This window comes from Neopelma chrysocephalum, unplaced genomic scaffold, assembly GCF_003984885.1.
Source record: "Neopelma chrysocephalum unplaced genomic scaffold, ASM398488v2 Primary Assembly neopelma1_59, whole genome shotgun sequence".
NCBI lineage: Eukaryota > Metazoa > Chordata > Aves > Passeriformes > Pipridae > Neopelma > Neopelma chrysocephalum.
In genome coordinates this window covers 20,779,205-20,794,484 of record NW_020897714.1, presented here as the reverse complement: position 1 = coordinate 20,794,484, position 15,280 = coordinate 20,779,205, and the positions used below count along the sequence as shown (strand labels likewise).

At 43.1% G+C, this 15,280-nt stretch overlaps 1 protein-coding gene across 2 annotated transcripts in view; it reads right to left on the bottom strand.

Annotated features, from left to right (window-relative positions):
* Nucleotides 1-15,280, bottom strand: part of SYN3 (synapsin III) — a 203,671-nt gene that overhangs the window by 163,385 nt on the left and 25,006 nt on the right. For both annotated transcript variants that reach the window (XM_027680377.1, XM_027680378.1), the window contains exons 3-4: nucleotides 14,365-14,864; nucleotides 876-933 (exon numbers count right to left, since the gene is read on the bottom strand). In XM_027680377.1, coding sequence (XP_027536178.1) covers nucleotides 876-933; nucleotides 14,365-14,681 — 375 coding nt within the window. In that variant the 5' untranslated portion in view covers nucleotides 14,682-14,864. The remainder of the gene's footprint in view (nucleotides 1-875; nucleotides 934-14,364; nucleotides 14,865-15,280) is intronic.

Below are 15,280 nucleotides of genomic sequence, written 5' to 3'. Positions count from 1 at the left end.
GCAGCCAGCAAAATAAAGACTTTGATAAGGAAGTGCAAGAAAGAATTATTCTTGCTAATACCACCAAGTACTGACAAGTGTGATATCAATAAAAGAGAAAAATTAAGTATTTGAAGTATCATAGTTGCAAAAAATGACTTTCTAAATTTTCTGTCCCAGGCACAGTTTGATCAGAACATATGTGCTTATGTACAGTTTAGAGGCAACTGGACAGGACACCTTTGACAAGAGAAGCAACACCTTTACAAGGGCAATGGGTCCTGAGAATGTCTTCAAAACCACTGCATTAATAATCTGTACACACCCAATACCGAATCAACAGCTTTATAAAAACAAAAAATATCAGGTCATTCAAACAACATTCACCAGCTTTCTTTATCCACCCTAGCAGTTTTACAGTCCCAATTAGTATAAAACAAGCATATGATTCCTTCAGGATCACCATCTCATCCCTACATCTCTCTCTTCTTACTCCTGCTTTCAAGTTGGGTGCCGACAGATGGTTATTAGTAATAATTTTTACTTTGGCAACAGCATGTACTGTGGCATACCGGCTTTGCACCTTTTCAGGCAAATATATATGGAGCTATCAGGTAGTCTTCCCATGGAAAAAATTATAATCCTATCACCAGAATAACAAATGTAATTTTAAGGTGAAACAGCAACTGATTTTGCAAAGGTAAGGCAAAGGATTTTGCAAAGGATGGCCCAATAAAATATTTTCATTTACAGCTTCCACAATTCTATAAAATGGACATATCTTAACATTCCTCATTAGTTCCTTTCTTCAAGAGAATCAATATTGACAGATTATCTCTCTTAAGACCTCAGTCTTGTGCACACATTTCTTAAAGGGAAATTCAGTTGTCACAGACCTGTTCCACTCGGATATCAAATTCTCCATTCACCTTCTTCCCCTGGAAATACTTGGCCCTACAGAAGAAACAAGAGAGACAAACATGGTTAAATAAGATTTTTGGCTTCCATTACATACTGCTTTGCTTCTGCATTTCCCTTTTTGATGAAGAATTTCTATTTGGGTCATAGCATGTTTCCCTCATTCCTATCTTCTTTCAGCTTTCTGTTTTCCAGGAGAAACCTGCCAAGCCAGATGAAAACCACATTGGAAAGTTCCTTCAAGGCTTGTTAGTTTTTCATTTTATTTTCAAACTGAAATCCAAATGCTCTCTTAATCTTTTCCAGAGAACAACTCTAATCAATGATTCCTTGCTGTATTTCATTTAATACTCAGTCTTTGTTCTGTTAAAGGAGAGCAACACATGGCATGGCATCAGAAGCTTCTTCTGATGTTCAGCAAGGATCTTTGTCATCACAGCTGAAGTATTTGTGAAGCCTATTCTTATGCTCTCTCACTACAGAGCTGCTTTTCAGTTTTGTTTCTTTCTGCTACTGATTTAGAGAAATCGTAACTGCATCTGCAGTGTCACTAATGAGGGATTTCTTCTCCTGAACTGAGAAACTGTGTTTGCTTTGGAGTTGAACGCTGTTGTGAGAAGGACATACACTTCCCACCATCTCTGCTCCTAGCTCCCTATGCTATGCAGACAACAAAGCACTTTCAGAAGCATCAGTTGTTCATGAGAGGGGAAGGCTGACAGCAGTGTTGGAGAAGAAAACATAGGGAAAAAAAGGCAGTTTAGGCTTTTTGTATCCATATTTGTGTATAATGCCCCTTATATTGATTAGTCATGGGGGAAATTGCTAATATAATTTCCCCTATAAATATTTCTCCCCAATTCTTCCTCTCACCAAACAAGTTTGACAGAAGAAAATATGAATTTATTTTCTCAGACCTCCTCCCCTATAAACTTTAAGAAGGCAATGTAGGCTCCAAAAGACTCTTCTACTTGGAAAACACTGAAAACAGTTTAGCCCTGCAAGAGCTGTTTCCAGAGACAAAGTAACTCCAGGTTCTGTTTCCAGTTGGCAAAGACAGGATAGAATAAAGAAGTAAAGGAAAATGAGGAGAAGCCGGCTTTGCTCCCTATTTTATAGTATTAGCAAAAAAAAAAAGAAAGAAAGCTGGCTCACATTTTTACTGTGTCTATTTGTTCCAATAAAAAAAGGAGAGACAGTAGGAAGGCAATTTTCCCCATGGCTGAAACACACACCATTTTCTAGCTGAATGCTCCCCTCCCCCAGAAATGTGAAATGTAAATAAAGAAGTTGTTTTGTTTTGTCATTCTGGCTCAAAACCAAGTAAAAAGTTTTCATTTTAGTAGAAAAAGACATAAAAATTGTCAAAAGTTTTCCGCTTCATTCTAACGGGGATATCTGAAGGTTTCCCTTCTCAGACAGCCCATCCATCAGCATAATGTGCCAATAAGACTTCTGCATAAGTGTCAGTGAGGGACAATGTAGCAGCCAGATGTGACCAAGACCAAGTGACTTAGACAACCCCTGTCCAGTATAAAAAGTGAGCTCTGGCCATTTTTCCTCCTTTTTTTTTTTTTTGAATTTATGAGTGTTGCATGAAAAAAAGCAACTCAGCAGACAAGCTAAGACATCATGCCTCTAACAATAAACAGGAACTCTAAATGCACATAATAATTCCATTAAATTTCTGCATGCATGACTCTAGAGGGTCTGGCAACATTACTCACTCCTAAACATTGGGGATATTGCTTTAACCAGTGACTCCTTAAAAACTGAAATAAGCTTTAAGAGGGCCCACAGGAACTGGTCTGAAACTTGAGGCACACTATTCACTGGTTTTTATTCCCAGCATGCTCATAATATACACTCCTTACCCACATTTATGAAACACACTTCCTCTCTCTATGGCCTCTCCTCTTTGCCGACCAGCTGGTTACAAACTCCTTGGTGCTGCTTTGCTTCAGCTTGTAATGAAGTGCGATTAACCACAGCCTTCAGCCCAGTACAGATAGAGCAAAGAGGCTTCCACTGCCTGGTCCAGGAAATGAGCCTTCATGTGGTTAAAAAAAAATCCTCTTTCTCATCTCTGCAGTACTGGCTGTGCTTGTGGATAGTCACATAGAGGGTACATCCAGTGTTAGGAATCATTGGAATAGAGCAAGGGACCTCAACTTAGATACTGTGTGACATCTCCATCTTATTCCTCTTTCCACATAGGTTGTCTCATCCAATGTCTGAGGTAACTTTCCTTTAACAGCACAATGTATCACTTTCATTCCAAGACAGCTCCCCAAGAGGCTTAACATGCTCCGAGTGTCTCTGGAGACTTCAGGTGCTAAGTAATTCGCAGCCAAATATTTTGGTCTGCCCATCATTTTGACACAGCTCAGGGTAAGAATAAAACATTTTTTACTGCAATATCTCTGAAATGGATGGAGTGATGCTTTCAATTCACACCTGGGGTTTTGGAGCCCCTGTGCAGTAGAGGTGATCGTGTTGAAGTGAAAAATGGCCTTAGCATCACCCTCGAGCTCCTGAAATTTTAAGCAAGCTGGAATCATTGCAGATGCTGTGGAAGTATCATACGTATCTTGTAAAAGAGAGAGTCTGTCTTTCAGTTAGTTCTGCACAATTCATGAAATGGCTTCTGGTCCTTACAGTGGACATGAGATGGAGAAAAGGAAGACCACGCTGCTCTAGTGGGGATGCATGAGAAAGATAGGTGGAAGTTTCTGGCAGTCTCATGACAGTACAAGACTTTTGTAGATGCTGCCTCCAAACCACCTGAGCAAGTCTCTTCCAGACCTCTGCCTAGGACTTGACTGCTGCAGAGTTATTTAGGCTGCTTGTAGTGCAGCAAAGGAGTAGTGCCCAGAAGATGAGCTAAAAACCTTCCTGGAAAGCCTCGGAAATGTTCCAACTCATCTCCAGCACAGCCAACTGCTGTGCTCATCGCCCCAGGAGGGGGGTTGTCTGGCACCCCCCAGCTTGGGACACTGGGCAAGGCACTTGCCACACAAACCCACCGCCTCTCCCGGGCAGCTTCCAGCACTGACCACCACTTGGCTGGCTGCCCCTTTATTTTAAAGAATGTCAAATGTTCAGCCCGCCAGAACACAGAGTTATAATTTGGCTAAGCAGGGTGCAGATGGGTTGGTGTGGTTGCTGTGAAGTTGGTAAATTAGCATGTAAACATGTTTTGACTGAAAAAAACTGCAGAGCCATACTCAGAAGAAGTTCCTGGGTGGGATTTACAGTGCTAGGCAATCCATTTAGATGTGGCCACACTGACTGGGAGGGAGGAAACATCGTAATAAACATAAAAGGTCTGACCTGGCTTACAGGGAGAAAGCCTGTCTTGAACTCCTCTCTTTTTCTGATGAAGAAGCTGCATGCTCTGGAGGAGAACATATTTTCTGGGTGCAAAGACATCAGACAAACAAAAGTTCCGCTTTCTGCCTCAGCTCTGACATGATTACAGGGACATAAGAAACCCAATACCTCTGATAAAGTAATCTGGAAAGAACAGAAGCTTAATTTCCAGAGATATTCTGTAAACCAGCCCCAGTCTGCCTCAATGATTATGGCTGCAGGAAGTATATGCACAATCTTCTGTTAGATATGGAGTGTATCCCTAGCAGCAGCAAGGAAAAAATAAATGTTTGATTCACCTCCAATTACCTCCATAAGGCTAATTCGCAGAAAGTCCACATATAACATTCATGCCCTTAGGTATTTGGAAAGCATCTGTTTGAGCAAGGGATGTTAGCACTGAACCAAGACTGCAAACACACCTGTGAGACACTCGAATTATTCCTCTGGCGTCACCAAGAGCTTGCATAGTACCCATGCGAGGGCTGCCTGAATCTGTGCGCTCCCCTGCACCTTTGTGCTCGTGAACTGCAAACACAGAGAGTCAGTGCTCATGGGGCACAAAGTCCCCTCTCCTCACATCACCAGGCCCAGGGGAGGTAGAGCTGGGCCAGTGGGCTATGGTTATGGTAGCCAGGGCAAGCCTGTACTGCTGTGCTTCTCCTGAGTCATGGGGACACATGGCACTAGAGAAGCAACTTCCACACATGGAGTAGGGGCTTCCAGGATCATCAACAAAAGACCCCAAATGACAAGCTACTTCTATTAGGAGAGCACAGATCCTCTTGTCTTTCCTCTCTGTATGATAAATAACTGGTTTCATCAGCCCTGTCCTCTTTCTTCTTTAAAACAAAAGTAGGTGCAATGAGTACTCAACCTGTCAGCCAATATACATGCTCAGCACAGAAATCATGGAATCATAGAATGGTTTGCATTGGAAGGGACCTTAAAGATCATTCAGTTCCAACCCCACTGCCATGGGCAGGGACACCTTCTGCTAGACCAGCTTGCTGGTCCGGAAGAAGCTATTTGTGAAGAGCTTGTGTTGTCTCTTCTGGAGACAACTTTCTTCTTTCTTTCCTCTACTTTTCTCTCTTGGTGCAAAGGAACAAATCCAAGCTGCTTCAGAGAACTTCTTTGGTGTTTTCCTCTAGATTTGTGTGAAGAAGGCATCAGAGATACAGCAGAGGGCTGTACAACTTCTGCCAGGCTGGAAAATGATCTGCACAGGTGAGGAATAGGAAAAGATGTTCAGTTATCAAGCCCAAGGAGCTCTTCCCCAGGTACAAGTGACACTAGACAGCAACCCCTGGAAGAAAAGGTGCAGAACAGTGGCCTGAGCATGAAGAAGGCATTAGCCAGGACAGGCAAGAGATTTGAAATGATTGGGACGGTCTGGAGGAGTGCTGTGATTCAAAGCTTAAAGCTGTTCCTGCAGGTCCATTATCTAGGTGAAGCAGAAGTTATGACACATTATGCAGCTTTGCAGACAGGCTTGTATTTCACATTAAATTCATGGGACTTCTTCAGGCTATCCTGCAAAATGGCTCTTGTATGGAGCAATTTTCTAGGATAGCAAGACATCAAAGAACTTCAGCTCAGATCTTCCTGTGAGAGATCTCAGTGGAGCTGACTTAGCAAATATTGTGATGCTAGTAGAATGTCTTGGAAACCAGGAAGCTATCCTTCAGATGAACTAATATGCCTGAGCCCAAATCCCCTGTGATATGAGTGAACCCAGGAACTTTTTGGGGTATCACTGTTCAAGAGATGCCTTGAGCTACAAACCCGGGAGCTGGCTTTTACCTTCAACCCAAAAATGGGCTCAGAATCACTGGCAGCATGCCAAAGAAAGACACTAGGATATTGTAATGGCAAATTCCTCCAAATCCTCTGGCTGAGCTTGTGCCTCTGGATCAAGACATAACAAGCAGAGAAAGCCAAGCCACACTTTTGATGGAGATGGCTTCTGATCTGGAGCAGGAAGAAGAGCAGGTCCTATGGGACCCTTGGGGAGAGGTGGGCAAGGGACCAGGTGTAAGAAAGAAGGAGACAAATGATGAAGAGACCTGGGTAAACAAACTAAAAAACATCCATGGGTAAATTCTGGAACTATCTGAATTATTTCCCTGGTATCGCATTACACATATTTCTCTCAAGCGCCTTGGGAAAATAAGACATACAATTTCTTTCTGGATCATCCTGGAAAAGGCGAGGCTGAAGCCCCCTGGATTGGGTGTGGGGGCACCTCAGGGAGGTGGGCAGGGGGTTAGCCACTGTACAAAATCCCAATGTCAAAGGGCCTGGGGGCCCAAGTGATGCACAAGGCACTCACTGTATGTCCGCATTGTCTCCTTCATAAAAGGGGCTGGGACTGGGAAAAAGGAGACAGTTTCCAGGATACTGGCCAGCAGCTGCTGGAATGCCCCGACCCCCCCCCCAGCCCCTCCACACTGGGGGGAGGAGAAATGCTTTTGTGCCCTTTTTATTTCAGGGGTAAAAACAAGGAAGGTTTTCCTTTGAGGAGCCAGCTCTCAACTCCTTCACCACTTTTCCCCACTTTAACAATTCTCAGCTGTACATAATAAGGAATTTTGAGATGGACAAGTCCTGACTGCCCAGAGTATAGGGATGAGAAAAATCACTACAAATGATAAGGTCTGCAAGCTGCTGGAGCTTTTGTCCACATCTGCTCTGGCCCAGAGACCTTTATGCACTGTTCACCTGGGGGATGGAGTGGTTGGTAGTTTATATTTAATTTGTAGTAGTGCCTTGGGCCAAGGCTGGAGAGTGTCAGAATGCTAAAGACGGATAAGTGTGATGGATGTGTGCTTTGACACCTCAGAAAACAAGGTTGGAATTAAAGGTTAAATGGACGACAGGCTGGTGCAGAAAGATAAAAAGGGTATTCACACTGTACATACAGACAGTGAGGGACCAAGAGGTAAATTTCAGGTTTGGGTTCAGTCAAAAGGTAACCCTAAATACACTGATACTTTTCCGGGAGCTCCATAAAAGTTTCCACTCCATCCCCAGGACACAATACTGCTGTGATCAGCTCTGTGCCTTCCCAGGGCAAGGTCACCTTGCTCTCGGTGTTGTCATCACTTGGCTTGCTGTAGCCACCACTGAAGAGCCAGTTCTGCAGCACCGCAGGTATGTCCTCTGTGTCCAAGGTCAGGCCGTGGGAACAGACTTCTTTTGTTGCCTTCTGGGAAGAACCACAAAACCCAGCCCACTCTGGTTACTGTAAAACCATCTCTAAGGCATTATTAGTTATGGGATTACACCAAGGGAAGAAATGACTCTCCAGAAGGGTTTGTATTGGGCTCTGATTGTGGTATAGGTTAGGGGTTTTTTTGGATAAAGGAAGTCCTTGTGATGAGGATCTTGATGAGATCTGAGGTCCCACCCTACAGGGTTGGGAGGATTTTCTTGGCTTGAACACACACAGAAAGGGAAGCTTTGAGGCAGGAAGGGAGAAGGGTTTTTAAAAACTTTTGTGAGTCTTCTCTTTTCTCTGAGGGAACTGAAGGCCTGTTTTCGGGGAGACCTGGGTTGGCAAGCCACCAGCACTTTAACGATTGCAGACACAACCATTCAGGCCACTCTTTCTATTCAAGGAATTACAGAGTCCCACACAATACTGACCTCCCAGCATCTTCCTGTGCCACCTCCTGCTCATCAAAAAGGGGTAACCAAAGCCATCCCCCCCCGTCCAAGAGAAGAAGCACTAGTTAGTGCAGTGCCATTGCTTTTGGGCACAGCTTTTTGTGCTTCTACGAGCTGTCAGAATAGGAAAGACACTTTGTTGTAGGTCTGGTCCCCCACCCAGGCTATACTGTGGTCACATTCCTTCTGGCCACAAAGAGCTGGGGCCAGGGGGGTAGGGCAGGGGGGTAGGCAGTGGAGGTGGGGTACTGCTTTAAGTACAAAATGAGGCAGCAATTTTATTTTGTGTATTATCAAAATAATGCATTTCTGGGATATTTCCATGTTGCTTAATTTAGATGGTATGGCCTGGAGCTGTTTTCAAGGGGTATCATTTTTGGTGAGGATTTGGCAATATTTTCTTCCAGCCCACTTCTGTTCTCCCTGAACTTGAGGAGCAGGAGAACTGGTCTAACTTGAACCAACACTGGGGCGGGACTGTGGACTTTCAGGTAGAAGAACTCTGTCTCACAAACCTTGAGAAATCTATCTGAGGGTTTTTTTTAAAAAACTAGGCAGGACATTCTGAGGTTAAATTCTATGCATTTATAGGAACTCTGGTAAAGCAATTAAGGTCCGAGATTTGACTTGCATTAACATAGTTATAACCTGGTGGGGAATGTTTTCCATACTCCTTGTGTCTATTTTTGTAATGATACTAATCCTTAACATTTCTGTATCACTTTTCATTACAGGGGCTAGATCCCAAGCTGCTTTACATATGCAGGACAAAAATACAGACAGACAGGATGGTGATATACCTAAAACAGATTGGAAAGTGATGTGATAAATGCAATTTCTTGAATACTTTTGACAGCCTTGCCTCCTTTTCACCCCTGTGCCTGTATAATAGGGAATACAGAAACTCTTCATGCTGCTTCCAAGTGTGCACATGTGCACAAACACAGACACACCTGTTTACCACAAACTTACCTCCTCTTTCCCCCTGCCTTTTCTCAAGAAGCAGAATTTGACAATAATTATAGGAACAGAAATCTTCAGTACTGGGTAGATGTGGCTAAATGATGAAAATAAAAGGGTTTTTCAGCCAGATTTGTGAAAACGTGAATTTTTACATCTAGGTTTTTTTCAAATTATAGCTGCATTGCTGCACAGAACTTGTGAAATCCTTAAAGGCCACCACTGTGTAAAAAAAGCTAATTCATAATAACTTATTACCCGTTACCACTATGTTAAAAGATCTGGGACTTCTTAGCAGGAAACATAGACAAAACTTTGCAATTTAACCAGCAAATTCCTAAGTTCAAGCTTGAAGTCCAAAACTTCCCATTATATTTAAATGAGTTGGGTACAGAAATATTTGTCTTAGTGGAAGCCTTAACATATCACCTTCAACCTACTGAAAGCACAAAATAACTCATGACACTTGTTGAATATTTTTGAAAAGGAATTCCTTGAAAAAAGAAATTAGGATTTAAGAACTCCCATGTTACTAAAAATCGGTATTAGAGTGTTATTATTTGACCAATCCTATTTTTAGGCAAATGACATACTTAAAGCTCAGTATTGTCCTGTATTATAAGAAGTAAAAATTGTTTTTATTTAAAAAAAAGTTGATAATTTCCTCTGAACAGTATAAAACAATAATCCTGTCAAATCAGTCCATAATTAGACCTGAATAATGACATTATTGTTATACAAAGAACCATTTCAGATGTATTAAGAGGATTCCATTCAGTATTAATCACAGTTTTTCCTCTTTCTTCATCTTAAAATTTTTGGAGACAGGATGTTCAGGCAGATTTGGCTGTCAAGTAAATGGGAGAAAAAACAATGCAATTTTGTGACTCCTAACATGTCCTCTGTGACTTATTTTTTGGCGAAATATGCATGTCACAATCCTCTCACTTAGAACTGCTGCACATATGGTACATGTGTTTTGTGCAAGACAGCACGAAGCACTGTTAGCTCTTGAAATGGACTGAAATGTGGACAAAACACACCAATGTCTTAGGAAAGCGGCATGAGCTACTTCACAAATGTACCTAAGATATCTAACAAACACAACAAGAACAACTTTGTTATGCTGACTAGTCCAGGAAGTGATGCTTTTAGCATTTGTGGTTAATAGGAGCCTTAGCTGTGCTTGATCACTTCCCAAATAAGCTGTTTAAACATGAGGCATTAGGCTAGAAAGCTGAGCACTTTCACAGAGGATGGGGGTTAACAATTCTCAGCACTAAATCCTGTTTGATCTGCTGAGAAATTCAATCCAGCAAGAGCACAATTTTACTTAATAGCATGTCGGGAGGGGAGGTTGCCAGACGTGGGATGTTTTCCTCCTGGCTGAGATCGGGCTGCCAGAGCTGGCCCATATGCCACTGCATGGAGTTCTGCTGTCCTCCTTCCTCATGGTCTTGCTCCCTTCTGCAGTGTGTTTAACACATGCACTTTTATTCATGTGTGAGCTTCTTATTTTCTGGCAGCTGTTGTAGATGAGTAGGTGAGTTGTGGATGCATTTTTGGAAGTCTCCCAAGGCACAGATACTCTCAGCCCAGAAGAAGGAGCCTCATTCTCTACGTGGAGGTTCCCAGCTGAGAAATGTGCCATTAATGACTGAAGAGAAGCCAAGCTTTTCCCCAGTGTGCTGATGCACAGGTACATTCACTGATGTGCATGCTTCTGAGGGCTGCCTGTCAAAGCCAAGAGCACAAGGCAGCTATAGTGACAGTATTTTCCTCTTGTGCACATCCTCCACATGGTGATTCACTCTGTGCTCCCTTGCAGTGTGCTAGAGCTGCGTCTTGGAGAAGAATGGAAAATTTGTCAAAATGTTGCCACTTTAGCAGAAAGCTGGGTGAGTTCTCTTGCTTTTAATAGAATGTACCTTTCTTTTACTGCTGCTAATGCAGAAAGCAGCTGATCATATTCTATGGGACTCACATTATTTTTATAGTACTTTGTCTTTGGAATAAACCAGAGCATATTGCATGTCAAGAACTGCAAGGGTTTTATGGCGGAAGACAAACCATGGATTACCATGGATGCTGTTTCCTTCCTCCAGGCCTCTGAGAGAAGTTGATTGCTATACTGTACCATCAGAGACATAGTAGCTCCCTAAAAATAGAAAAGATTGCCATTTGTCACTTTAAAGTGTATTCAACATGCACTTGCCTATTTGGGTTAGAGCATTTTGTCATGCACTTGTGCAGCACCTCATCCTAATCCACAACTGCAGCTCTTTGCTGTAATACAAACAGTGATGATAAATTAATGTCTGGCTTGGCAATATTGCTACAGACTCCAGTTCTGAGAAAGTGTTTTCATTTGGAGAAGAGAAATCAAATGGCAGATTCCACTGTCTCTCACCCTTCCTGTCCATGAACAAGCTAGTCCTTGTTGTAAACCCTGTGTAACTTACTCTGGGGGAGGAGGCACTATAGAAACGCCCCCACCCTTAAAATAAAGGCAGTGCTTCAGTACTTATTTCTTGAGGATTTTTTCTAGTAAACTGTTTCAAAGGGAGAAGGAAAGGGTTTCTCAAAAACCAAATACAAAAGTTTCGCAGGTAGCAAGAACCAGAGCAGGCAGAAGTGAAATGCGTTGCAAACATGATGCTTCTTCTAAGCACAAAATTACCAACACAGAAGTAAAAATATGCTGTTATTCACCTTCCAAAGTCTGGGACTGTCTCTGTACATGATACAGAGTAGACAGTCAGAATCCCTAGATAACCAGCTTCGTCAGCTGTGCTCTCACAAGGCAAACTCTGCTTTCTCAGGCTGCTCAGCCTGAACTCACATAACACCCTGGCTGAGACCAAGAAGATGACTTGCATTGCTCAGAAGTACCTTACCAAAAATAAACATCCATGGAGCCATGGAGCCACTTCTCTTCAGTGCTGCTCTCAAGGGCTTGCTGAGTTTCCTGGAGACACAAAAATCAACCGCCAAGTAGCACTCCTGGCCCACTGGAGTGGTTGCATTGGTACGCTCTCTTAGAAAGGACCGTGTGCTGCTGCCTTTAGGCTAGGAAAGTTTCCAAGCATGTATTTCTGCTCATGCTACAAAGACCCATGGCAGGCAAGGGTTAGCAATGTTCTTTCCTTGGTTTTCACATCATACACATTCAGGGTATGGTAATGAATTCATACACTAATTTTATGCAGTGCCCTCACAGGCTTAGTAAAGAGAGTAAAGGCAGGGAGTCTCTGCAAGCAGATTTGACACCTGCAAACTTGTAGATATGGGCAGAGAGCAGGGATAAATGAAATGGGGTATCCCATCATGTCTAGAAACTGCTAAGTTATAGACAGAAGAGGGACAGCCAAGACAGCAGGATGCGTGGAGTACTTACATGAGGGGAGGAGTGAAGACAGCATGGGTAGCCATAGGTTCTCTTTATATATCCCAGCTGCTGTTTCCTGGGCAAGCTCAGCTCACAGACCACAAAGTCTGTATGACAGAACAGCAGCTGGGAGATATAAAGGCAGAGATTTGAACATAGTGTGTATTTTAAAACATGAAAATACTGCAGCAGAGTCCAACCCCTCCTTGTCCTTTCCCCTGACTACCTTCAGCACCATTAATCTCAAGTTAAAACTAGATTGGCCTTTGAGCTTGGGCTTTCCTCTCTGATTACAGTGTTTGGACTACACAGGGCCGGCTAAGCCCCAGATGCTAGAGTTGTGCATCAAAGGCACTCCCATTCCCAGATGGAGGATGCTATGTTAAGGGACTGCCACCTGGCAGCGTCCTCAAGGAACTGCAAAAACACTTCACAGAGGCTGAGGTTAGTGAGACTTGTGGGTGCATCCAGGAAAGAGAGATCAGATCTGGTTGAGCCAGGTTGGTGCTGGTGACTGAACTATCTGGTGTTAAGGGGCTGTTACCGTGACAAAAGACACGAGGTCAGTGGAACATATGATATGACAAACACCTCATCAGGGATTTTCCCACTCAGTTAAAAAGTTGTTCTTCTTTTGAGAAAAATCCTGCTGTTTTCCCTCTCTTACTTCAAGTTGGCTGGAGACAGCTGACCTAGTTGTACTTAGTCATGGTCCCTTTTTCGGTAAGAGCAAAGCTCTTGACTTGTGAAGGTACACCCAGGGAGGCAGGTGTCACCTTTTTGCCACTCTTCTGGTTAAGCGGAGAAGACCAAAGGTGAAAACTGTACTGAAGAGTGGCGTGGGATGAAAAGAACAATAAAATAAACCTCCCTTGGCCAAGACCTTGTAACCCATCTTCTTTCATTTTGAAGTCTTCAATGTTGCCTCCTTACCTGTGCTACTCTTACCTTTTTTCTGTGTTGTGACAAGCTGGTAGATGAAACAAAAGCAAGCAGTAAGTAATTTCTGTAAGATTTCGGAAGACTTCAGTTGTCCTACCCTTTGGAGATGGTCCTTTGCTAGCCAATATCATAGGAAACAAACTTCTATGCTTTTGTTTGAAAAGAGACCTGCATAAACAAGACATAGTTGAGGCCTAGCTGAGCCTGAGAGTCTTTTGCCAATAGTTATTGCTATGCGTAGTGGGTGAAGGGATCTTGACCAGGCAGCAGTAAGCTTGCTTATCTGTTCATAATTTATGTAGAAATTTTCAGGCAGAGGAAAGCTCAAGAGAGATTGAGAGCTGGAGAGATTGGGTCCCTTTTAATGTTCAGAGCCAGCACAAACAGTGAGTTAAGGTCCTGAACCACAACACTAACACACCTTCAGCTGTGACCTCTTAGGACCATTGCTAGATGTGACAGCTTGGCTAAGCCTGCTGGGTAGAGAATGCCCTATGTGCACTCATATATTGAGTGTCGTAGAGTATCTGTCGGTAGGTCTTGGTCCGTGGGGGAAGAAAGACACAAGACACACAATAGGGTGATGAGACACAATAGGGTGATGAGACAGAAAGATGTCTGCCTGCTCAGCGTAGCAGGCAGCTTTTATTGAGATCACTCCCTTCAACTTTCTCACGCATACAATATAAACATATTCTTGCAAAAACATTTAGGCATGCAGGACCTGCACTCAGCCAAACAGCTTTAACCTTGTACTCTTTATAACTCAAGGTTGTGTATATGGAAACTATCTAATTAGCTCCACTGTTCCCATGGAACACGGCCTAACACTTTGCAATACCTCAAACCTCTCAAGCTTCAATTGTGGGGCTGCGACTTCACCCCACAATTGAGGCTACGAGAAAGCTGATCAATGAATACTAAATGAACATTTCTTTCAAGAAAGATATGAAAAAAGCCTACTCCACCATTTATGCAAGTCATCTGACAGGAACCAACTTGGGGCCAGAACTGGTGACCTAGATGTGAAGGTATCTGTGTACCCCACTGCAGATTATCTGTGAATTCCCAGATCCCTCTATCCCCCAAACATTAGGAAACTGAATTCAGTGGGAGGACTGCTGATGCCTTACCAGTCCGTGTGCGCATCATCAATCACCAGGAGGATCTTGGGTTTCTGGGCCACAGGAGGTGTGGGGCTGACTGAGTGATCAATCAGCCCTGCAGCCGCTTGTGTGGTTTGCTTCATGGCACTGGAGATGGAGCTGAAGATGCTGGTGCCAGTGGAGGAAGAGTGTGAGGGTTGAGGTGGCTGCAGGTGCTTTCTCTCCGTGGCAGGAGAAACTGGGGAGCTCGTGGAGCTGTCAGGGCGCTGCAAGTCCATCATGTAGCCATTGGGCAAATTTGCCACAAAACTACTGTCTGAGAGACGCCGCCGGAGGAAATTCATTGTTGTAGTGTTGTATGGAAACTTTCTCAGCAAGAGCAAGGCTGAGCAATAGTGTCACCAGTCCTGGGAGATGTCTCTGTGTCCGTGTGGGTACCTCCTTACGGTCCAGGCAGACAGGCTTTCTCAGTTGAAGTCCTGATGGAGAAATATACCTTATTTGTTCAGCTGTATTTTCTTTCTCTCCTATGGGAAAAGAATCAAAGACATATATGTGAAATACATACTGTGAGACTGAGAGAAAAAAAAAAACCTGTTGGCTTCTTAGATGGGTACCTTAATCAACAAGAGAAGAAAGGACTACTGGTTGCTATGCAGTATGCTACACTGGTACGGTCAAACAGGTAGGACAAAATATGTTTCACAACTCTCATCTCCAAACATTTTCTGGTCAGTACTACCAGCTTGCACTACCTTAGGGGCTAACAATTCTATAGCTACTCAGTGTGGAGAGAGAAAAAATTATTCTGACCATAAACGTTAATTTTAAAAAGAGAGACGTTAATTTCTGGTATTTTGTGTGTTAAAAATAACATACTCGTTATAGAATAATCAGCAAATGGTGCAAATGAATAAAGTTGTATTATCTTTGGCAGGTTTGC